A 25,761-nucleotide genomic window follows, 5' to 3' on the forward strand; every position below is an offset into this window, starting at 1 on the left:
GCTAGCATGGCTAACAAACTGCCAACCCATTATCATGTTTTACCCATAACAAAGCTCAATAATCATGTCATATCATCCATCTCTAATGGTACCCTGATCACTATACTTCAAATCGTGTTTCCCAAATTGCACACAAGGCAGCAGACTCATATCCAGAGTTATTCATCTCTAGAGGTATGAATCAAATCATTTTATTAAAAACCTGTGTAGGACTGATACAGCAGGTATACAATCTGCCAAACCTTCTGCAATGATTGAGCTTGTTGTCCTCGTTTGTGCTCAACCATGACGATTCTTATAACAGGAAGTCTTACACACGACTGAGAAACAAAAATGGGTGAGAAACAAAGAGGTTCTCTGTGATTCTTTTTTTTTTTTTTTTTTTTGAAAAGTAAAATGTGCAAAATGACAAAATGGAACAACATGCAGCTTTTCTCAATGAAAAACAGTTGGGAAAAGAGCATTTCCAAAGAAAACACACAAATCCTTACAGATAGTTTGCGGAATTCCCTTAAAATAATCACCTGCTTTCAATTAAACTCTTAAACCTGATCATGCATTAACCAGTCATTTAATCATGTAAGTTTTAAAACAAACAGCTCCTCTGAGTGTCAGTAAATCATTGCTGGATGACAGTGACCAAATATTTCTTTAGAAGCATTGCAAAGCTTTTCAAACTGTAACATTCAGTGGGAAATGTACCTTCCTTGGCTCCACTCAAGTCTTTTATCAGACGTCACGGACCAGACATATTTTATCATGTCTGCATGTTTCTATTTATAATGGGCCTTTCTCCACCTGCCAATGTTCCCATGACAACAGCTTGCCTATTGGCACTGATACCAATACTGCCAACACTGCCTGATAATTTCATTATAATGATGCATAACAGGATTTTCAGATAAGAAAAGAAGCAAAAAAAATTCTTCCATCTTCTAACAAGCCAAGGTATCCGGTCTGAGATTACACTGTGATGGTGATCCATGTTTTAGAAAATCAGCGTCTGTGCAGTGAGCGGATCAGCTATTTAAGAGCGAAGTAACATTCCCATTCCTTGGACAAAAAAAAAAAAAAAAATCAAAGCAGTGATCACTGGACAATTTCCCTCAATAACTGACAGAGAAGAATAAATGGCAGATCAGTAGCCATGAGATTACCATAGGAACCCATAGCTAACATTTATAGTTGGGCTAGATTCTAGTCTATGGTCATTTATCCTTACTCATACTGATAATCCTCAGCCTTTGTTTTAATGCAGATATCCAGTGTACTAAGGGCTGCACAGCACAGGGAGATAATGTCAACTACCAAGCAACATTCATTAGAAAAAAAAAAAAAAAAGACGATGAAAGACATAAATATAAAAACACAAAGATCAAGCAAACTGAGGGATGTCACTGGTATACAGTGATGCTTAAAATTAATTACACTCCTTTGCCTTTGAGGTTATAAATAAGACAAAGAAAGGGAAGTGTACTCCCGATTTGAGTCTCATAAAGTAGTACAGGTACCTGATTATTTACAAATGTTCCTGGGGAAAAAAAAACCCAAAAGATTTTTCTACGCTACGTGACAAATTTAATCAGAATCTCTAAGTGGTACCCTCTAATGCTGCTTCTAACCTCTAACCTAAGATGAAGAGGATCGCATGAATACAGTTTTCCCTTGAAGACCAAAATGACCTTGCCACATGAACAGGGAGTACACCAGGTGAGTTATCTGCCCTCAAGAATGATGCACTTTCACTGCTGCAGCTGGATAACAGACTAAAATGGCTGCTGGTGGAAACAGGGTGGAGAAAGAGGATAGTTTGCTAACAGATAAGTAGTGTAGGGTGGTAATCCTGGTCGGTACGATGACTGTAAAGACAGATTGATGATTGATTCAGTGTCTTTGCCCCCTCCCATCCCTTTGGCTCAAAATTGAGCGGTTCTAAAATGTTACGAGAGCTTGACGGCAATCTTTTGCTCCTTCTTCATCATCCTCTGAGCCTCTTTCTCCATCTTCTTCCTCTGCTGCTCCATGGACCGCTTTTCTCTCTCTGCCATCTTCTGTTGTCTGTTACATAAAGAGAAAGACAAACATACGATTGCAAGCAATGTCATTACAGCGCATATCAACAGAAGCTAGGTCAGCTGGGAGTGGGGAAAACAAGATCTTATTCCTTGCTCCTCTGTGTTGTAATTATGGTATACACTGTCTCCTGGTGGCCAGTGTGTGAATCTACAGCTCTCCAATGGAAAAATGAAAGTGAGCTCACGGTATAATTTTCATCAATAGTAAAATGGCCTGGCAAAACTATTTCAAGTGTTCTTCGCATTTTCCTTTCAACAAAATCTGCCATCCCATGAGCAGAAGAGCAACTCAAGTCACATCAAACAAATACTTTTACTATATGTTTGCATGATGTTCTATGTGAGAATCCTATTAAGTAAAGTCACCCTTAAGCCTAATGAGATTCGTCTTCCCCTTCGTCTTACATACAAAACACACAACTCATTCACTTGTTCCTGTAACTGCTGCATAACTGGCTGATGCAATATTAAAGAAGAATAATGAACTATGTCAACTTAAAAATCCTGACAAACTGGTACTCGTACAGTGTCTATGTAAAGGGACAGAGGCATTCCTGAAAAATTACCTGAGCACCTCCTCTGCCTCCCAGGCTGCATCAGACTCATCCTCCCAGGCATTTGCGTCCTCCTGCCAGTTGTCCATTTCTCCCAGTTCAGCCTGCACATAAGGAGTTTACAATTATATCAAGAGGATGTCACTGTACAATCATTACAGCATTTAGATTTCAAGAGTTATGGTTTCTGAATAGGGCCAAAACTAAATACTTTACTGTATTACCTCCTAACTAAACAATCATTGTGGAAGTCTCCTCTAGCTTTACCAGAGATTAACTGCATGAGGGACACTGTTCACTTCATGTTGTTGCATCCTTACATGTTTCTGATTCAATGTCCTTGTTGAGTTAAACCTTAGCAAGGTCCCGCCTGCGGATGCAGACTGGCAAATCATGACGTAGCATCGGGCTGGCTCAGCCCAGGGTCCGACAACAACACAGCTGTGCTCAATTGACTCTAATGCAGTCGTTTCAGATTTCCTTCATTTTCAGGCTGGTTTTGTGGATTTTGACCAGGGGCAGAGGTTGGAAATAGATATACGTTTCTTCCCTGTTCCAAAACCAAAATCAATCCCTGGCAAGTGTAGGGTTAGCTAGCTAGCTACTGAAGATATAGCCTACTGAATGTATACAAATACTGCTTTTGCTTTGTAACAGTGAAAAAAAAAAGACCGACTCTGCTGTACAGGAACCAGTGAAGGGAAGCAGGGAAACTTTGCTGATATTGAACCAGCTGTGTGTCATTGCACTGGGCGCAGATGAACGTTATTTGACTTTCCCCAGAGCTCCCCACCCGTCCTGTGGTGGGGGTCCAGCAGCAGAGGTCTGGGTGCTGGCAGTGACACCAGGGCAAAGCCAAACACTGTTCATCTGCACACACTGCGATGCCATACAGCTGGTTCAATATCAGCAAAGTTTCCCTTTATATTCATTGTCTTCTGTGGCGATCAGCAGTGGTGGTTCACTATTACACTGGGATCTGTAGCCTATAGTTTGGCTTTAGCTTCTAACTATCTTGACCTGTGTGTTAATGACAAAAGAGTGAAAAAAATTCCCCTCAGGGGGATTAATAAAAGCATATAAAATTTAAAAAAATAAATAAATAAAAAAAATCTTCGTCTTTTTAACCTGTTGTTGCCACCAAGTCAGTTCGACATCCTGGATATATCCTTAAAGTGCATCTTGTAGACCCCCCAGTGTGCTTTTCTCTGGAATCACTGTTTCATTTTTTTCCAAAAATGTGATATTTCTTCAGGGCAGTTAATTACAGTGTGGGCTCCATGCTTACTCCGACAGCTTGTCGGACCATCACAAAGGGGCGGGGCATAGTGAAAGGTCAATAACCCTTTTAACTGCAATGATTACACAATCATTGCAAGTATTACGGGGGGTTGAGACAGTGATTGACCTTCTATAAAACTGTCTGTCTTAGCTCATCTGTCACAAGCTAGTTTCTCATGAAAAGTAAGGAACATTTTAGAATTTTTTACTTCTTTGGTCCAAGGTGTAAGGGTTCGCAAAATTCACAGTTAGTTCGATACAATACAGTGGTGTAAAAACTTACATCATTAGGTATGAGGATTCTTGATTTCGAAAAATGATGGCGCTATACCTGAGTGACCCATTTTGGGGGGTGCCGTTTCAACAACATATAAAGCAAAACCAGCTCCTTAAAAAATATCAAATGTAGCATTATAGTTATGAATTTTTTTAAAAAAAAATAATCTTGTTTCTGAAATGAAAGCACATGTCCCTTTTTTAATGTTTAAAAACTAACATCATATTGTAAGTTGAGCTTTTGTTTTTTTGGGCTCTGTTACATTAAAGGGATAGTGCACCCAAAAATGAAAATTCAGCCATTATCTACTCACCCATATGCCGATGGAGGCCCTGGTGAAGTTTTAGAGTGCTCACATCCCTTGCAGAGATCGGCGGGTGGAGCAGCTAGCACACCTAATGGCAGACGGCGCTCCAGACTAACGTCCAAGAACACAAAATTGAATCCACAAAGTATCTCCATACTGCTCATCCATAGTGATCCAAGTGTGCTGCAGCCGCGACATAAAAAGTTGTTCCGAAAAACACAATCAAACAAATACGGCTCAACAAAGAAATGCTGTTCCTCCTCAGTTTCAAAGTCTTCAGACATGTTGGGCTGTCCTTTGCTAAAAGACCGTAGTGCAAATTATCTTTTAGCTTTGTGGTTACGTTGTCTCTCCCTGCGGTGCACGTGTCATGTGATGTAAACACGGGTGAGCAAAGCTCATGCTTTCGCTGGTCTCGCGCAGGCGCACACACGTGAGCGCGGAGCACAGAGAAGCAGTCAGAGCTACAGGCTACAGTGAGGCTAAAAACAGAGTTCATATGACGTTTTTCGGAACAACTTTTTATGTCGCAGCTGCAGCACACTTGGATCACTATGGGTGAGCAGTATGGAGATACTTTGTGGATTCAATTTTGTGTTCTTGGACGTTAGTCTGGGGCACCGTCAGCCATTAGGTGTGCTAGCCGCTCCACCTGCCGATCTCCGTAAGGGATGTGAGGACTCTAAAACTTCACCAGGGCCTCCATCGGCATATGGGTGAATAGATAATGGCTGAATTTTCATTTTTGGGTGCACTATCCCTTTAAGCACGTTCATAAAGCCTGAGCAGAATCTCACATCCACTGCTATAAATGTATCAGTCACCACGGTGATTTCTTTTGCCCTGTCTGAATCAGTTGGAAACAGTTGCCTAAATGCTGTGTGGATAACATTAGCTCGCAGGTTGTGTTGCTCCTTGTATTCATCTAGTTCCACCAAATGACACACTGTGGAGAAGTCGTCGTAAATATGTTGACATGTTAGAAATATTCTAACTGATGTAGCCTACTGATGTGTAGCGGATGTGATATACCATTGTTTTTTTGTCCACCACTTCCTCATCATCGCCCTCATAATTCAAAACAAAAGTGGCGCCTAATGCCAGGCCTGTAGTTTATCAGAGGATCTTCAATTTCTGGTCTGGTAATGGCGTTACTTTCCATATTGCAATGAGCTAGCTTCATGTAGTGTGCCTCCCAGTGTGTCTCACTGGAGGAGAATGTTTTGGTTTGGGGGTGGGAGAGGCAGACAGCATGTTGCCTGTTACATCCTGTGGGCTGCCTAGTTGAGCGCAATGGCACTGAGAACACTAAATTAAACACTATTTAATCTGTGTATTTTATTTTCCAAATGTAACAGGATTAATTCAATGTATCGTTTGTTTGCAATGTGTACCGAACTGAAAGCCTTGTACCGAACAGCTCAATATAAGTACGTGTACCGTTACACCCTATCAATTTTTTTTTTTATACTATGGGTTCTGACATTTCAGTATTGCCTTCTGCAGCTTTAGCAAAGTTATTCACAAGGCTAACAAGTTAGGAGCCATACACATGCCATGCTTTTTGTGCCATCAAAATCATTTTCAATGTAGACACATGGCAAGTGCACTCAGATGTCAGAGCCACTGACGATAGGCTTACACACTTATAAACAGCACCTGGAAGTAGATCAGCTCTGCACTCAGGATTTCAGATAAATAGGCTGTAATACTGTGCCTGTTAAGGTTGCTTAGCAACCTCAGATGCAATCTACTGCTTCACTGTTGAAAGTGGGCATAAAAAAAGACACAAGAATAGTACCCAGCACCTGACCTTGTGTATTCCAGGCGGTCAAAGATGCAACATGTGTACGGCCCCTTACACAACAACTTCTACTTTCCTTATATATCTGAGCAACATTACCACATGACATTTCTTCAACACCTGATAAATCGGTATTCACAAACTAACACACTAGGTAAATAAGCTTTATAGTCTATATTAATAGGACTACGGCTAGGGTCTTTAATCTTTACCCATTTTCCAGCCCTTTCTTTCTGGGTTTGCTTTGTGATTTGATGATTTTTCACATACAAATTTACTCTGTGAAATGTATGGCCATTTATTTGGACTGCGTTTTATTTTATACCACTCCACAGTAGAAACTCTGCTTGGTCCCAAACTTTTCAAACAACGAAAATCGTGAATGTGTGAGGAATGGAAAACCTGCCTGATGCTTCAGATGGTATTAAACTGTTAACTTACTGAGGGTGGACTGAAGGTCATCATATCCTGAGAGGCTGCCAGTCTGCTGGAGAAACCTGCTGAGCCATCAGGCACCAGGTAGTTCAAAGGCTCCCTTTTCTTCAGCACTATCTGCAGCACAGAAACCAGAGAGACAGGGGCTGAAGCTTTAACTGAAGCACTTGGTGACGCATTACAATCCCACTACAGAGTTAATAGTTTTTATATTACTTACAATGTAATTATATATACAGATGCACTATTGTGTGCACTATGGCATGCTTTCATTCATTCACATGATGTCTATATAATGTACATACATTATAAACATCTCAAGAAAACTGCTGTTTGGTGCAATATGACGTTTTTTCGTAGGCCAATCTGTAAGTTAGCATTTGGTTGCCTTATCAAAAAGCTAAAGGGACTTTACAATTGGATTTTGGATTACTGCAGAAAATAAGCTCTGTGGCTAACAAAAGTTTATGATTTACATGTTTTGTTCAGTAAAATAATTTCACATATGAAAAGTAAAAACCACTTTAATGATTTTTTTTAGCTTAAATGCAATCAAAAGTAAAAAGCTAATGTTGGGCTCTAAAATAACTACACCGTAGTCACATGACTGCATCGCCACCATCACAATGACTGTAAAGGCGGTGTTCAGCGTGATGACCTTTAATGTCCCCGACAATGTAGTCTCATTTAGCCGCTTGTTAGCAACCACCGTTTTTAAGACAAGAGAAGCTTCTTATTTTAGGCAAGGAACCAGAGACGCAAAACTTCTAACTAATTTCCGGGTTATAGGACTCATTCTTGCAGCACACTATAACCAGGAAAAAACAAACAAAGGGGGAGGAAAGGTGCACTGCAATCTATTATCTGCTATTCCTAGTGCAGTGGAGATTTGTTGACTGACCTATTTCAGTGCTCTAATCTGATATTTCAATAAAAGGTTTGATAAACACCAAATGCAAGTGACGTGCACACACCCATACCAATATTATTACATTATTATTATTATATAATCTATCATTGCAGGATCTTTTTTTTCACCATTAACTTGTTTATTTGTATTTTTTAATTACAAATATTTTGGGAAATGTGTTATTTGCTGTCTTATCAAGAGGTACAGGAGTGAGTCCACTATAGAGACAAATCAGAAGCATATTTTGTCTAGTTTTACCCAAATATTAAAAGCAGGAAGACACAGCTAGCCAAGGTCTGTCAAGGGCACCTCCAACAACTCTGATAAAAACCTCTCTTATTATAGCGAATATTTAGTGTTACATATAGAAATAGCCAACTCAACAGTTTAGCAACAGTAACCTAATGCATCGCAGCTTTTCTTAACTAACAGCCAAGAGCAGTGGCTACACACAGTATCTCTGAGGTTCTGTCCTTGTCGTTAGCTTCCCGGCTTTGAACACTTTCTTGATTCCACAGAAAACCTGTCTGACTGATATACTGGTGACGAGCTTGGTAGCTAACAACACATGGATGTGCAACACACAATGTGCAAAGATGAAAGTGATGTTATCTAAAATGACAGCTAATAAACACATCTCCAAAAATGTCTGAGTATTCCTTTAATAGTACAGTTTATCTATTTTAAGTTGCAATACAATGCCAGAGAGACATGTAAAGATTGTCACCAGCTTTGAAAAAAAAATGTGTTCAGGATATGCAGTATTTCATAAATTTTGCATCCACTGGGTAATCCTGGATCAGCTGCACCATCTGTGGACATACCTTCTGTGTTTTCCTGATGGTGGGAGCCATGTCTTTGAAGTAATCAGGCTCGTCGTCCATCTCATTGGGTTGAGGGGAAACGTTTCCATTGCCACCTTCAATCTTAATGCTTGTAGGAGCCTCTTCGTCCCAAGAACTCCATTCTTCAATCTCTGGTGGTGCAGACTAGACAATAAAATACTCTTTGAAGTCAAATGTATTTGTGGAATTTAAGTGCAGGAGTTTGTGTAGTTCATAGGGCTGGGCGATATGGACAAAAATTCATATCTCTGTATTTTCAGGCTGAATGACGATACACGATATATATCCCGGTATTATCTACTAAGTGGGCTACATGTTCAGTTACAAGCTGATCCACGGCTGAAGTTCCCTGTTATTTTTGCTGCATGTGTTTTTCCACAGCAGGGCAGGTAAAAGAAGTTTACCTGTTGGAGGTGAGCTGTTTGCAGAGGTGTAGTAAGAGCCTGTTGTCTGCAGCTCTTCATCAACATCTCACTGTGGCTGTTTCTGATTTTACTCTTCCTCCCTGCTGTATTATTAGACTTGTCTTAATTGAAGAAAAGCCGCTGATAGAGTTTCGCTAATTCGGTAATAAACATATTTTAATTCCTATACAGTCTTAAAAATAAAAGTCCCTCATTATTTTGTTATGTGAAAACTTTAATTGTGAAGCAGCAAAATAAGGAAATGTTGAGTTTTTGAGCAGCAACGTCACACAACTTCTAATACAGCAGATCGTGAACATGAACAATATCTAAAGTAAAAACAGGACGCAGGAGAGAGACTAAACTCCAAACCACAGAGATTCAGTTAAAAGCTACAAAAGTACAGAGAGCTGAACACACAGAGACTTCTAAAAATGCCTTTCTCTCTTGTCTCCTGCAGACAGAGGTGAAGACAGTCACACATCACACGTGGTTTGTTTGAGGGGGAGAAACGGGGTGGATGGGGGTTCACTGTGGTCACCTAGATGCTTTTAGACCTACTCCGAAGAAGGAGTAGGTGCGCACCTCAGCGTGGCACCCGCACCGCACGTCTAAACTGATAACTGAATACACAAATTGGCGCAGCATGACTTGACTGGACGTGGCTAAAAGTTACAGAGGGAAAAGGCCCACAGAATTGTACTTGAGCTACTGCGGTAGCTTCATTCATCTCACAGACTGATTTAGCGTAGCTTGTGCAACATGTAGACTAATGTCACACCGTAGCCTAGACTAATTAACAGACAGATTAAACAGAGGAGCAGCTCTGTGCGTCTCTGAGTTTGACGGAGAAACTGTGAGTGAGTGTGTGGGGCAGAGCTGTGTGGAGAGATGAGCACTAGTATGCGTTATGTGGCGCAACTTGACCCTATATTGATACTAACGGTATTGTCTAAATCTATATCTTACTTGAAAATATATCGACATATTGTACAAAATCGATATAACGCCCAGCCCTAGTAGTTCAGAAGTAAATACATGCAAGTTTTGAATTTTTGTCCAATGATTATATCTGTGGTCTGCCTTTCCAAATACTGAACACACTCTGGGCTCTGGGCTTTTCAGAGCGGGTGCTGTTGACTGACAATACTGACCTGCTTTGGTACCGATGATGAAAAATCCACTGTTGTCGGGAGAGTTATTTGATCACCACTGAGCTTGCGGCCCCTTCCACTTCTACAGAGTAAATACAAGTCGAAAGGAACAAATTTAATGTTGGAAATAGCAGCACCTGATAGAAAACTGTTGTCAAACAGTCACGGTCAGATCTTATTAGTGCAGAGAGATAAGATTCACTGACAGGGATTTCAAATCTGCCAAGTAAATCTTCTTCAGACATTACACATGCACTCCCTTTAGAGCATGAATTGAGACCCTTCCTGAATCAGTACATCCCAGTGATGGATCTGCATGTGACCCACCAGGCAATGACCTGATTTGTCTTTTACCAAATTATACCATGGTGGGTGGCAGGGAACATGATGAACAAAGTGAAACAAAGTGCAATTAATTTGAATAAACAGCAATTTAGTTGTGGCTCAGATGCATGCAACATTTATTTGCCATTGGGTAGTGTTGCATTGACAAGATTACCATAAAAGAGAATAATATGTACAAGCTGTGCTCACCTGCATATCAACTTTTTGAAGAAAGAGAGTAAGCTGGCTAGACATGTGCAGATCTTGAAGAGACGGAACTGAGTGATGGCCATGATGAAACCGAGCTGGTGGGGAGGAAACGTGGAAATATTAACACTTGGATTTACAATGGTGATAAGGACTTGTTAAGCTTCATAACAATATAATATGTAGTAGAGGAAGTGTCCAATAAATATGGGGGGCAGCATGAAATAGGGAATAGCTGGCCAGGAAACAGTCCTCAAAAAGAAATGTGTTGACGTTCATGAACACCATGTATCAACAACCAGTCTTATTATTCGTTATGTGGAGAGCCGTGACACTAGCCTCTGAGATGCTAACGTTACCCTTAGATACACTCAGCTAGTAGACTGTATGCTAATTTAGTTCTTGTCGCAATAAATTGACTTAAACAGTAATAAATGGAATTGTACTGACATGTTAAGACTTTAGTTTAATCCGTAATTTCCACCATATAACATAAACATCGAGCTAAGATTGACGTTAGACACAAGTCCTGCAGATATTTATGATAAATTAACGCAGCAAATGTATGTCTTCACGTTAGCCTTTTACACGTTTTAGCTGCCAACCCAACACTCACCTTGCAAGATGTCAATCCACCGTATGCAGAGCTGCTGCTTTCTTCTTGAGTGGCAGAAGACACAGGTTCATTTATTTGCTAACCGTTGCTTGCTAGCTTAGCCCACAGGAAAACATGATATTTCTGAACCTTTTAATTGCCTTTGTAAGACGACATATTTGCAGTGACAAACTATACCGCTGTCATGTTAAAACCATGCACGTAACAGCTGTACAACCCTCTGCGGTTTCATGACAAAACTCCTAAATTCGTGTCGTCGCTCATCTCTGTCCCATGGCTGCCATCTTTGAGCTGGGAGGAGCAGGAACAGGGAAGTGCAGCGTGTTCCTGCCGCATTCAGGGACTGTCGGAAATGAGGGCGCTGCGATACTTTTCATTCCCATAGAGAAATTGTAAACCTTTGAATTTATGCCTGAACCAAGATATTTATAGGTGGCGAAATACAGTTTGAGAACTATCACAACACATGGCGGGGGGGGGGGGGGTGCATCAAAACAGCAGAGGAATATATTTAGTTCATTTTATTGTCACCTAGGAAGATTTATATTTCTCCCAGCATTGTTCTGTCTATCAATACTTTATGTTTTTTAAGTGGAAGAAAAACTATTCAGGTTAAAATGGGGTCAGATCCATCAAATAAACATGCTGTCGAAAAATAAGAGTGCTGTAAGTCCCACATAATTTTCAGCTAATATAAATGATGCATTTGTAAATATGCCCATGGGTATGGGCAGTGTCAGGCAATAGGCAACAATAGGCTTATAAGAAGATCGCTATTTTTAGATGGCGGTGGTTGGAGAGAGAGCGAGGAATGTAGAACATGTAGTGTATAAAAGACAAGATGGAATTGATCGAGTTGAAATATGGGGGGCAGACGGCCACCCACCACAGAGCCTGGCCTTGCTCGAGGCCTCTGCCTCGTAAAAGGCTGTTTTCCCTCGCCACTGTTGCCAGAGTGCTTGCTTGTGGTGGGAATTGTTGAAATTTGTTGGTTTTCTATCAATGAAAGAGTTGGACCTGCTCTATTTAAAAAGTGTTCAGAGATCAGTTTTATGATTTGGTTTAATTAAATTGACTTGAGTTGATTTAGCTAAAAAATGCTTGTGTGTCTCTTTTTTTTTTTTTTATAAGTCTTATAAGTCTACAATTAGAAATGTTAGTGTGTGATAAAAAAAAAAAGTCTTGAGTTTTGCAATTACCAATTAGCCACCAGCAAGCGCTCATCAGTCAACTGCACTTTTAAAAAAATGTTAGTAAATCATAAATAAATATTGATAGATAAATAAATACTATTATGCTTTTTATAAATTGATTTTGTTCATAAGGCCCCAAAGCCTTTTTCCAGATACTAAGTGGTCACACTTTTATTTTCCTGATGAATTAAAGAGCTAAGAGTTAGCTGATGATGATGACGATGATGATTAATAAAACCACTGATTAACGCTTACAAACTCTTTACAAAGACGGACTCATCAGAGAGTCATTCCCAAAAACTTAAGCCATCAGTATAAACTTAAAGATGCCACAGAATATTAACCATTATATAAACCATTTCAAATGGCAGAAAACCTATTTGGGCCAAAATAGTTGTGGTTGATTCATTGTTTCAGGAGTTAACATCCAAAATATAAAGTGTTATATAACTGGCCACATGGTGATGCTATCCCAACAAAAATCACTTTCCCGTCTTATTAAGTGATTTAACTTAACAAAATAACTAAATAAATATTGAATTTCTAAAATTTCCCTTAACAAGAACAAAATAATTTGTGCAATTTTTGCCTATAAATACTGAAAAAACAATAAGCTCAGAGACGCCCAAAATGTATGATTTAGGTAGGCTAAGTAATTAACTTATAAACAAGCACTTCCAGGATCATTTACACTGAAAGCAAACTGATGGTGACCCTCAAGTGCCCTAGAAAAAAAAGGAGTAAAAGAACATTTGATGCACTCAGTGGCCGATCCAGTCAGAGAGACTGAGGGGGAAAATACACATACATATGGGTATTTTAAAAACTAAAAGATTCAGAGCTTATAAAACATTTGGGGCAGGAGCCCCAGAAGCCACCCCTACTCCACTACTGTTTAAGAAGTAGGCTATGTGTCACAAATGTTCCTGGTCCAAAGATGTAAATGATACTGTAGGCATATGAATGTAATACTATGACTGAATGTTAGCAGTCGGTTTATACAACACAAATCCTACAGTGGGTGGAGGAAGTAATAATAATAATCAACTTCATAACGTAAGACCAGTCACTTTATTTTAGAATTGAATGAGTTGGGCTTCTTTCAATTATTATCAATTCTGTATTACGTAATTATTACTTTGTTTACCTTATGATTTTAGGTAGGCCTAATGCAGGGACAAAATTACTGACTACATACCACATTCGGTACAGTAGGTGGCGGTAGAGACCTTATAATTAACAGCTGCAACCTGCCCTAAACCAAATGAAGAAGAAGAAGAACTATCCAATCAGCACACGTCTGAGACGGAAGTGGCATATTTGAAAACTGGCAGTTGAGGGCGAGCCCTTTTCGTGCTCCATAAGTGAAACGGGAAAGACATCGTAAACACGGTGAGAGCCTGTTGAAATGTAATATATATTTTTTATGTTAATGAAAATGCCATTATACACGTTTACATTCCTCTGAGTTTGCGTGACCCATATCGGAACCGAGCCGTCCACCTAGTTAGCGTTAACAACTGCGTTAACAACATGTTAGCTAGCTAGCTAACTGAGCTAATTCAGATTGTAAACACGAAAGACTTTTTGTGATGGAAGAACGGTGTCCAGTAATCTGTCTGGAATTTGACGTTTGGACTCTTTCTTTGCAGCAATTATACGTAACGTTAACTTAACGTTACCAGAAATTTTAATAAAGTTAGTAACGTTAGACGTTAATAGGGGATTACGCGACCCACAAAGCAGTATGTCGCTGTGCTAACTTAACGTAACGTTACATTTTTTTGTAGGTTCCTTGGCGTTACTCGGTTCACCACATCCTTGCTGGTATATTAAATGTCACTCATAATATTGCCGATTTGGCCCAGTGTGTTGTAAGGATTATTAAAAGCTCTGAAGTCAGTCATGCGTATCACTCATGCACATTGTAATACCATGTAAGAAATCACAAAATTGTCATTATTTTAAAGGGGTTTTGGTTTTCTTGCTGTATATCCACGTTAAAGTGATCATGCATAATGTTATGTCTACTCTTCAATTTCAGATGGAGGAAGAGGAGCACACAGACAGAAAGCAGCAGCTTGCTATGCTTTATAAAAAGCTCACTAAAATTAAAGAGTATCTCAATGAAGGTAATGGAGTCCTCTCATTGTAACATCCATATACCTCAGCATCCATATGTCCATACTTCATGAAGTCTTCTTGACACCTTGCTCTTGTTACAGATGACACGGACAATATCAACCAGATTATCGGCTCAAACTCACCGGAGTCATGCCTCTCATATTTGACGGACCTGGAGAAGAAAGGGGATGCTCACCTGGATCGTAACCACCTCACCAGACTACTTGACTTTTACACCAGAGTATTCTCCAATATGCCACTGGGAAAACACTGTCAGAATGAGAGCTATGCCAGGATGTTGGTCAGATTTGCAGAGCTGAAAGCGTGAGTAACCAAGGTTATTACTTGAATCTCAAAGGCTTTTGTCTTCTCTTTAGTTTTAATTCTGTGTTCATCACTTATTGAAATGCTTTTCAAAAAAAGAAAAGAAACAGTGGCCTGAAAATTTAGTGTGTTTTTCTTGTTTTCCTTTCATTAGAATTCAAGATGTCAATGAGGCAGAAGCCAACTTCAACTTGGCAAGATCTCACAGCCAGAACTTTGCATTTGTTCACATTGCACATGCACAGTTTGAACATTCTCAAGGTAGGTTTGTCTGTGGCTCTTGTAAATACAACTAATTCTCATGGCATGTTACGTGCAGTATTTTAATGTCTGCTGTATCGTCTTACTAGGCAACACAAAGAGAGGCATTTACATATTACAGAATGCTATGGAACTGGGTGCCAAACCAAAGGAACAGCTGGAGGCTGCTTGGCAAAGGATGCAAACAGGGAAAACACAACTCTTCTGTTCACAGGATAAGGAAAATGTACCACGTGGGTATTAATTCATTTATTATTCCATTTATTATTATGGTTAGATTATTTGTCTGCTATACAGCAATTTGGAAAGCTGTAACAATGCCAACTTGTCATTGTCTGATTTTCACATTTTGCCATGTTTCTCTTTGCCAGTATTGTCAAACAGTAACATGCAAAGTTCCATCAAGAAAGGCTCAGAATTCCAAAAAGTATGCCGAACATCCGACGGGACAGGCGACTTGCAGCTCTCCAGCATTTTTCCTTCAGGGTAAGAATAAAACAACTTACAACATTTAATAAGGCCTCTGTTTGATTTAGGGAATATGACATCTTATGTTGATCTCTGCCCTGCAGCACAGAGCCATTGAGTGGATCATCCGATGACCAGTTACCAGGCTGGAGATCTGGATCTCATCATAAGAGACCAGTTGGCATGGTGAGCGTTTCGTTTCATCCCTTATTTGTTTGTTTGTTTGATTGTGTTTTTAAACATTGCATGAATTTAATTACCAGAATAGTCTGAAGTTTTGAAGTTGTGTTCTGACCTTTTGTATTCCAGCCAGGGAGAGTTCCCGTTGTACCTTTCTCTATCCCAGAAAAGGATGATGATGATGATGATGATGATGACCACAGTAATGGAAAGCCCTCAAAGAGAAATGATTCATCAATTCACACCAGTTTGTCCAGGTAATTCTTTATTCTTACATTTGTTTCTAAATGTGTTAAATTTGATTATGTCTTCGGGAGTAATGTATAAAAACAGTATTGTTGCCTAAGTAAATATGATATGATCATAATGATCTTAAAATTACTCATTTTTAGGAAACAGTAATGGAGAACACACAAATGGTTTACTTTATTTTGTGAGTTAAAACAAACAATCTGCCACATATTTTATTTAACATGCACTAACACCAGCGTAATAAATGTGAGAGAAATACAAGATTGTGATTTGTTACATCCTAGTTCACTCTGCAAGCAAAGTCTTGTATATTTTAATCATAAGTGTTGTATGTTTTGTTGAAACTTCACTTGTTTCAGGCAAACATCTGGTTCAAATGTGAACCCAGTATTCAGGCTATCGTCCTCAAAGAAAAGTGCTGTCGATGGAGATCTTCAAGTGAGTATAAACAAGCTACAGTAGTTTGGGTCAGCAATGTCAGAGTAACCATGGTGGGGTTTTTGTTATCAGGGCTCTGTTAAGTGCAGATGCTCACCCAAAGTTAAAGAAAGAGGTGTGATCACTTTCTCTTACATCGCTATGTTCTCAGCCACCAGCTGCCAGTCCAGAGCATTACCCATGGGAGGACCAGGCAGCTGTGGACTCCACCACCACACTCCTTCATTCACATGACACAAGGGACACCTCCAGAATGGAAGGTACTATATTGCCTCGACAGTATGCTATCCCAGGAGGGTCTTGCAGTTTGTTGAGTAGGCAATAAAACTTTGTGAACAACGTGTATTTGGTGTTTTGGCTGTTCTAATGACATTTAGTTTTTCCCCTGGCAGATGTAACATACAACTTCGAACAGATCGTCAATACAAATTCTCCCGAATCGTGCTGGACATATCTGATGAGCCTGGAGAAAAGAGGCAACCCTCACACAGACATCAACCTCCTGAATAAACTCAAGTACTGTTATTCTAAAATCTTCTCCAGGCTGCCAATAAGACAGTTCAGCAAAAACGTCAGCTGTGCCAGAATACTGGTCCGATATGCAGAACTCAAGGGGTGAGTGTGGATGAAAATACTTAATCTGCATTACAGTCATGAGACTTTGTGGTGTGTGTATTTACATGAGATTATGACCATTTCCACTGCAGTATCAACATGTAATCATATGCTGGGGAAAAAAAAGCACAGTTGAGCATTTATCCAATAAACTCAAATGTTCAGTGTTTTCCTGGAAGCTCAGCCCTTAATTTTAATTACATAAATTTCAAATTTCTTTCTGTCTTTCTCTTACAAAGGATCGACGATCCAGATGAAGCCCAAGACCACTTTATAGTTGCAAGATCCAACTGTAAAGGCTTTGCCTTTGTCCACGTAGCACATGCGCAGTTTGAGGTTTCTCAAGGTAGAATGGCTTTGTTTTTATTTTAGTTCCCAGATATCTTGTCTATGGAATAGACGGACACAGACCCAATGCATGCATTAACACAGTTATAATCACAAATTTCATTGAATACATACAGGTTTGCTTTCGGCATCATTTAAATTAGTAGCTTTAAAATGAATAGTTAGTTGTTTGTACAGATGTGCTCTCTCACAGCTGATAAGAATTCACTTCACTGACTAAACATAGTGAAACATCTGTTTGTCTTCCTCCCCTTTTTGTCCTTTTAAGGTAATTTGATCAAAGCAACTTCAATCCTGCACAAAGCCCAGGCACTAAATGCCAAGCCAGCCGAGCTTTTGGAGATGGCCATGCGTAACCTGAAAGCTGGGGTGAAACAGCTTGTGCCACCCAGAGAGGAGGAGCATCCCGCAGGTAGAGATTCATCAAGTCGCACTGATGAGGATACAGCACTGACTTGGACTTGGTTTATAATTGAAATGGTTGTAATTTCTACTGTTTTTCTTGTAGATTTGCAAACAGGTGTTCCAGTCAGTGTGTCTACTTTTGGGGGAAACCAGGAAGTTCAGCTTCCTGCTCGGGTCCCAGTGAACCGGTCAGTGGAACAGCCTAAGCCAGTCAGCAAGGAGCCCTTATCAGAGTGGAAGATTCCAACTCTCATACACCGGCAGGTTTCTCCAGAGGTCTGATGACATTCTTTCTTTACTACTGTTTTCTGTGCAATGCATTGGAGCAAATGTTTAGAATAGTTCATAAATTCTGTTAATGTTCTTAAAGAATCTTAAATTACATTTTTGTTTTGTCTGCACCTTCTTACTGGCAGATTAGTAACTGCTGTCCCTTGCAGGGTTGTAATACTACATGTAGCTGCCAGGACACTATTGTAATCCTAGGTTCTTCTTCTTCTTCTTCTTCTTCTTCTTCTTCTTCTTCTTCTTCTTCCTCCGAGGAAATCATACTTCCCATGGGTGAAAACTCACCAAACTTTGCACAAATGTCCAGTCTCATGCCAGATATCCTCAGCTGTAAACTCAAGCCAATAGTCCTGATGGTGGCGCTACAGCAAGCGTCTAAAGTTCAAAACTTTGAAAATTCATAACAAATCAACCATACGTACTACAACTTCACAACTTCCATCAAACTGTAGCCCCAATACTGAAGAAACTTTTGTACACTTAAACCTATTAAAAATTATGAAGTTCATCACTGTTTTTTTCAAAAACTGTAAAACTTCTTAAACCTATCTCCTCCCACAATTTTTGCTCAATTGACACCAAACTTGCTACAGAGCATTTTCAGACTGTCCTACAAAAACTGTTTCTCAGATTTTTGATTTATCAAAAATTGAGCCTACAGTGCATCAAAATGTTTGACTGTAAACGGTACTGTAAACATATACATGCAAATTCTTGCTAAATAAATCTTCAATGTTCATGAAAAAAATGACAAAATTCTAGAGTCATGGTAGATGATGTGTGGCAAATTTCAGAATTTTATCTCAAAAACTGAATTTTTGCTCTAATGTGAACAACTGGAGTCAATGTAAAAATGACAATTTTAAACATCAGTTTTTCACTTATGGAGCAAATCAGTCATTGTTACAAACAAATTACCAACATCTCCATGCTGTCTAGATGCAATATGTGTATTTTCAGATTTTTGTCTTAATAACTGAATTTTTTACAGTGGTTTCAAATCTGCCTTTCCATGCACGGATGGTTGCGCCTCAACTGGTGCAGAATCTACATTGTAATGTAAACATCTTCTTGTGTTCCAGCTTATTGCTTCTAAATTAATCTTAAATGTTAATGAAAAAAAGACAAAATTCTAGAGTCATGGTAGATGATGTGTGGCAAATTTCAGAATTTTATCTCAAAAACTGAATTTTTGCTCTAATGTGAACAATTGGAGTCAATGTAAAAATGGCAATTTTAAACATCAGTTTTTCACTTATGGAGCAAATCAATCATTGTTACAAACAAATTACCAACATCTCCATGCTGTCTAGATGCAATATGTGTATTTTCAGATTTTTGTCTTAATAACTGAATTTTTTACAGTGGTTTCAAATCTGCCTTTCCATGCACGGATGGCTGCTTTCCTACACAACAGTGAATGGCTTACTCAATTAGTGAAGCCACTGTTGAGTTGCTACTTGCCAATTAGCTCAGTGAGCTAGATGATTCTTAGGTTCCTGAGGTTGTGGATTCAAGCCTCAACTGTGCAGAATCTACATTGTAATGTAAACATCTTCTTGTGTTCCAGAATTGCTTAAAATTGCCTGGACTGATCACTGTGCAGCATCTTCAAGTCTTTTTTCTGCTAGAAAATCTGCCTTCTCATGCTTGAAAATAAACCAAACTTTGCACAAAGATCCAGTGTCAATACTTCAGTGTGAAACCATCTGAGGCTTCTCACTTTGCACATAGCTCAACTAGTTAAACATCAGTTTTTCACTTATGGAGCAAATCAATCATTGTTAAAATAAATTACCAACATCTCCATGCTGTCTAGATGCAATATGTGTATTTTTTAGATTTTTGTTTCGATAACTGAATTTTTTACAGTGGTTTGAAATCTGCCTTTCCATGCATAGATGGCTGCTAAACCTGCACGTCTGGCTTAGTCAATTTGTGAAGCTACACATGAATTGTCACTGACTAATTAGCTCAGTGAGATAGAAATTGATTCTTACTCTCAGAGGTTGTGAGTTCAAGCCTCAACTGATGCAAAAGGCAGATTGTGTTGCTAAATTCCTAAATGTCTTCCAATTCTTCTGCTTGTTGCTCAGAATTGCCTAAAAGTGCCCGGACCTGACCCATCGCTGCGCAGCAATAATTTTATTTTTGTATTGTATTTATTATTTTCCTTGCTGTTCTGAAAATGTACTGAACCATGAATAGAATCACCAAGCATGTATTTCTGATGACTTGGGAATATGACTCAACAACTATTTTTTTCTCCTAGAGTTACATACAGCAATTTTTAGTATGTTGCCCTCATTCTGACATAATATTGATTCTTTTTGTTTATGACCACTTCAAAACATTTATTAATCGAACCAAATTTAGTTTTACCCTGAAAACCTTACCATGTTGCTTATCAAATATTTCCGAAATATTTTCTTCACAGGATAAACGCACAACACCTCCTGAGCCCAGACCTGTTCCTCGTGTGTTCGAGTCACTCCCCACTCCATCCGTCCATCTTCCATCAAAACTGAATCCACAATGGCAGCACACAGAGCTGGACCTGTTCACCAGCCATCTACACCACTAAACCAGCCACCATGTTTCCAAACTCCACAGGTACAGCAGGTTCATGCTCTATATGTTATGTTATGTTATCTTATATGCAAAGTCCATTTTTTTAGACTTGGACAACATATTACATGCATCCACAAGTTTTTCCATGAAAACAAACACGTTATAACTGATAAGGCTACAACAGTGTCAAGAACTGTCAGTACGTGACATTTAGTCAATTGTAAATTGTGTGTGTGTGTGTGTGTGTGTGTGTGTGTGTGTGTGTGTGATGTTACTGAAAATGAAAGTGTCAACCACCAAATAAAGTAATTCGGTTTCATGATAAGAAGATGTCTGTGTCTTCTGCGTCCTACAGCATGAATGAATACAATAATTAAGCAGAGATGAAAAGCACTGTACATGTGGACATATAAAGAGAGCAGTTTAACCTGTCTTGCAGTATGAAATGCAGGAATTACCTACACAAGAAAAACATTTAACCTTTTGTTTGCATCTCCTTATAGGCGTCCCTCACTACATTTTCAAATGAATCCATAACCATTAAGGGCAAACAGTTCTTCATACTGAAGATGATTGGTCGTGGTGGATCCAGCAAGGTAAAACACTAACAGAATCCATATTACATTGCAGCTCCTGTTGTTGTTTGCAACTATAATCAAAGGCTTGTTATTTTCTGTATGCTTCAGGTCTATCAGGTCCTCGATCACAAAAAGCAGCTGTTTGCTGTGAAGTATGTCGACCTCGAGGAGGCTGACGCTCAGACAATAGAGAGCTACAAAAATGAGATTGAACATCTGAACCACTTGCAGCAGTACAGCGATCAAATCATCAAGCTCTATGACTAGTGAGTACACGGCCTTGTCCAAAAACAATGTATTAAGGAATTCCACAGGAACCCTGGAACAGTTTTGTCCTTGTTAAGATGAAAATGTTGCCATCTGTCTTTTTGGAAAGTTGAGGTGTTGCTGCAGTTCAATCATACTTGTATCCAAAAAAGAAATAAAGTCTTTCATACAACAGCTTTTGAGGTCTGCTTACAATTATAATTTCTGTTACAAATGCCGTGACGGTTGTATCTGTGTTCCCAGTGAAATAACCAACAGCTACATCTACATGCTGATGGAGTGTGGAAACTTGGATCTGAACACTTGGTTGCGAAACCGCAAAACTGTGAATCCGCTGGAGAGGAAGTTCTACTGGAAGAACATGCTGGAGGCCGTCCATACCATCCACAAACACGGTTCGCTTTCTCTATGACTCTCACTACTGTTCCCTCATCCGTTCTCAGTGTTGTTTCCTTAACAGCACTCTAAATTGATCTTCATTTATAACCATGCTAAATATAGTGTGTATGTCCTCTGTGTCTTCTGTGCAGGCATCATCCACAGTGACTTGAAGCCAGCAAATTTTGTCATAGTGAATGCTTCCCTGAAGTTGATTGACTTCGGCATCGCAAACAGAATCCAACCAGATGTAACGAGCATTATGAAAGACTCACAGGTAAGATTGATGTCATACACTGAATGAACCTGTGTGTCTCTTACATGTAGCGCTGGTCATTGGGTTGTTAGTACTTAGCTGAAAAACAAATGACATTCAAATGCAAATCTGTAGAGATGCACTGATGGCCTGCTTATCTACACTAGTGGCAATGCTCAGTTTAAATGATTAATAATGAAATATGTAGGCACATAGTATAGTAGTGGCATTCATGGAAACATAACTTAATGTATGTGCAACAGCCACAGTATTGTTTTAAGTACATACAATTCTGTGAAGAGAATAGAGATTTTAATATAAATATATTTAAGCTGTATTAGATCTACACTCAGGTGGAAAGGGCTCTAATACATGGTTGTTTGTCAAACACAGGTTGGAACCTTGAACTATATGCCCCCTGAAGCCATCAAAGACACTTCATCCCGCTCAGGAAAAGCACGCTCAAAGGTATTCTTTCCAAATCAATTAAATGCAATAAGCGATCATTTGTAATTGCAACACAGTGGTGACAACATTTTCTGATTTTTTTTTTTCTTTTTTTTTTTCTTTTTTCCTCCCCAAAGATCAGCCCCAAAGGTGATGTGTGGTCCCTCGGATGTATCCTGTACTGCATGACTTATGGGAAAACTCCATTCCAAAGCATCACCAATCAGATTGCCAAGCTGCACGCCATAATCGATCCTTCACACATGATTGAGTTCCCTGACATCTCGGAGAAGGATCTGCTGGATGTGTTGAAGGTGAGAGACCACAACTAAACTTTATTAGTTTGATGTGAAAACAAAAGTTAATGTCATAAGTCTCAGTATTTAGAGTTTGAAAGGTCATTTGAAATGAAAAGGTAAACCAGTTAATTCTGACCATTACTAGTCTGTCATGGATGTAAATGTTTATATAAGAGCTTGCATATCAGTTGCCCTTTAAAACACTTTTTTGGCTTGCACTTTTGTATCCATAAAATGTATCAGGACTGTATACTATACAGTAAGTTCGTTGGTTGATTTGTTTGTTTCAATTTCCTGCTTTATATTAAAAAAAAAAAATGCCAGTCAAAGTGAAATAAATCTTTTCAGTCTGAGACACAAAATAATGATATGAGTAAGTTCATTATTTTGGGGGAGGTGCAGGTCAATTATTTGTTTTTATGCATTTAATATCAAGTAATTAACTTTACATCAGAATAAAAGAGGTTTTTTTTTTTGTTTTTTTTTTTTTTTTTGGACATACAACCCAGATTGCAAAAAAGTTACGACGACAATTAACTTCTTTACTTTTAAAATGTTTTTTCAGCATTCAAAAATTTTCCCAGTCTTTTGTTTTACCTGATCAGACTAAACCTTAACTATCTTGTCTTTGTTCTTTATTCAATTACATAATTATATTATATGTCTAAATATAATTGAAAATCATTGCATTCTGTTTATGTTATACACAGTGTCCAAACGTTTTTAGGAATTTGAGTTGTATGTCAAAAAGAATCCCAGTTACATCCTCTGTGCTTGAGTGTTGTAAAACTTAAATAAATAAATAAATAAATAACTAGGTTGGGAAAAAATGTGTAGAGACTTGATGCAGTACATGCAGTTGCAGTCAAATAATTACCATAATAAAACAATAAACAGGAGGGAAGTTGAAACAGACAGTCACTGTTAACAGATTAGGAAATGTACTTGGCAACAATTTTTATTACTGTTAACATTAAATAAGGGTTCAGCACACACTGATACCATATTCTGGTCTACAGACTGCTGCATGGTACACTAATATTGATGCATATTTAGCTTAAAGGTCGTAGACTTAACAGAGGCTAACTTGAAAGTGTTGTGGAGGAGATTTAAAATACATACCAAGCAGTTTTTATTGTCTATCTTTCCAGAGTTGTTTGGTACGAAACCCCAAAGAGCGAATCTCTATTGCAGAGCTGCTGGAGCACCCATACCTGCAGCTGAAGCCACAGGCATCACCTGAACCAGGTATATATATACACACACACACACACACACACACACACACACACACACACACACACACACCTTCATTATGCGACAATGACCTGTACTCCATTCACGTGTTTCAGAACGTCCGAGTAACAGTGATCTCCAGAAGATCCTGACAGACCTCGCAGCCCTCCAGTCTCCAAACAGCATCATCAGAGCAGCTAATGTAAGACTTAGTTTGTGGACATTTAGACTTTGTCTCCATCCATGAGTTAAATAATAACTCTCCTTTCTGCTTTTTACAGAATCTGGCCAAGATGTGCACCAGCGGCAGGAAGTTGGATGTTGCAGAGTGCGCAAAGTCGTCAACCTAACTGTCCTGAGAAATGTGATGTCTATAGTTCTTAGTTTGTTTTTGTTTTTGTTTTTGTTTTTTCTTAAGACCCCTCCTTAACCACTTAAATACAATAACAGTTTCTGTAACATGTAGAACTAACAAATCTATGTTTGTATGTTTGTGGCTTTAAAACAAAATCATTATATTACTTCATATTTGCTATTGTCCTCTTGATGATAAGTGTAAGCATATACAGCATAGTCAAATAAACATACTATATTCTCAGGAGTTGTTGGTTTATTTGTGTCGGCTGATAACAAGGACATGCAACTGGCAACATGTGCTATTTTAACACTTTTTAAACTGGATGAAAAAAAACACACTAAAGATAAACATCATAGGGATATTTTTTCTACTTATTTTCAGTTGCCAATAAGTAAATGCATGTATGACCTTTATTTTTTTCCAATCCTCTGAAAGAGAAATACTTTTGGGGTTAATTAAATACATTAATCACTGAAGACAATTAGCCTCCAGTAAAAATACAAAAAAAAAAACCCGTAATTGCATCCAGGTCTGCCTCTTTGCAGTTAACAATGCTGCTTATGCTTGAACATAGTTGCTTTATGAAATGTGAGTTCAGTAATTTCAATGCTGATTTTAAAGAACTGACAAATAATGCAAGTATTTCCTTCTTAATGAGAGTTTTTCTTTTGAATTAAGGAAACAAGTTGTGGATCATTTTAGCTATTTACACATTATTTTCCTGTTATGGAATTTAGGTAGACAACAGCACCATCTTGTTGCTGTTTTGAGTTACTAAATCCCATCTTTCAATAAAAATGACAAGCTTAACCTCTTAAGTAGGCCGAAACGTTTTTATTACGGTAAAATATGATAAATATAATGTGTTTAAAATGTGGTAACACTAATGCAACTTCAACTTGACATGGTCATAATGTCAGTCTTAAGAGGACTCTCGAGAGTATCAGCAAACCTCTTCAGGCAAAGTTTATATGTAAGATAATTATGAAATTGTCAATATTTTACAATGCCCTTTTAGATGACTTTCCCTGAGAAGTAGCCCTAATGCACAGCACTGACTGGTGGCTGGAGAGGTGCTAGTTCACCTCCTGGGCACAGTCGAGGTGCCCTTGAGCAAGGCACCGACCCCCCAACCGCTCGTGGCGCCTGTCCAAGGCAGTTCCTCCCTCCTAAATAATGTGTAGTAAGGTCGTTTTTTTTCTGTGAGAAATTATTGCTTAAATTCGAGTCTTTCCACTTTTTTTGGCCACTCCAAGCACCCGTACCGTAACAGTGCAAATAG

The 25,761-nt window shown here is 38.8% G+C and overlaps 2 protein-coding genes across 2 annotated transcripts; one reads left to right on the forward strand and one right to left on the reverse strand.

Moving 5' to 3' along the window:
* Positions 1-363: 363 nt before the first annotated feature.
* On the reverse strand, positions 364-11,513 carry ebag9 (estrogen receptor binding site associated antigen 9). The gene is made up of 7 exons (XM_049584362.1): positions 11,194-11,513; positions 10,581-10,675; positions 10,047-10,128; positions 8,468-8,632; positions 6,740-6,850; positions 2,642-2,733; positions 364-2,058 (listed from the first exon to the last, which is right to left on the reverse strand). The coding sequence occupies exons 2-7, from the start codon at positions 10,661-10,663 to the stop codon at positions 1,941-1,943; spliced, it is 651 nt and encodes a 216-aa protein (XP_049440319.1). The 5' UTR covers positions 10,664-10,675; positions 11,194-11,513; the 3' UTR covers positions 364-1,940.
* A 2,151-nt stretch (positions 11,514-13,664) lies between these two features.
* On the forward strand, positions 13,665-24,719 carry ttk (ttk protein kinase). Its single transcript, XM_049584353.1, is given in 25 exon segments — positions 13,665-13,778; positions 14,431-14,518; positions 14,612-14,834; positions 14,989-15,095; positions 15,185-15,328; positions 15,467-15,581; positions 15,668-15,749; positions 15,873-16,000; positions 16,355-16,433; positions 16,585-16,693; positions 16,826-17,048; positions 17,288-17,394; positions 17,665-17,808; positions 17,905-18,077; positions 20,527-20,623; positions 20,626-20,702; positions 21,164-21,256; positions 21,347-21,504; positions 21,749-21,900; positions 22,036-22,160; positions 22,533-22,607; positions 22,724-22,900; positions 24,037-24,133; positions 24,238-24,323; positions 24,403-24,719. Coding segments are annotated over 24 exon segments (2,928 nt in total). The 5' UTR covers positions 13,665-13,778; the 3' UTR covers positions 24,472-24,719.
* Positions 24,720-25,761: the final 1,042 nt, after the last annotated feature.

This window comes from Epinephelus fuscoguttatus, linkage group LG8, assembly GCF_011397635.1.
Source record: "Epinephelus fuscoguttatus linkage group LG8, E.fuscoguttatus.final_Chr_v1".
NCBI lineage: Eukaryota > Metazoa > Chordata > Actinopteri > Perciformes > Serranidae > Epinephelus > Epinephelus fuscoguttatus.

Excerpts from the sequence above, each read along its gene's own strand:
- ebag9 (XM_049584362.1), bottom strand. The coding sequence starts at position 10,663 with ATGGCCATCACTCAGTTCCGTCTCTTCAAGATCTGCACATGTCTAGCC. Across the intron at positions 6,851-8,467 it reads CCATCAGGAAAACACAGAAG|ATAGTGCTGAAGAAAAGGGA; the intron begins GTATGTCCACAG and ends TCTGTGCTGCAG. Across the intron at positions 2,059-2,641 it reads GAGGCAGAGGAGGTGCTCAG|ACAACAGAAGATGGCAGAGA; the intron begins GTAATTTTTCAG and ends TTTATGTAACAG.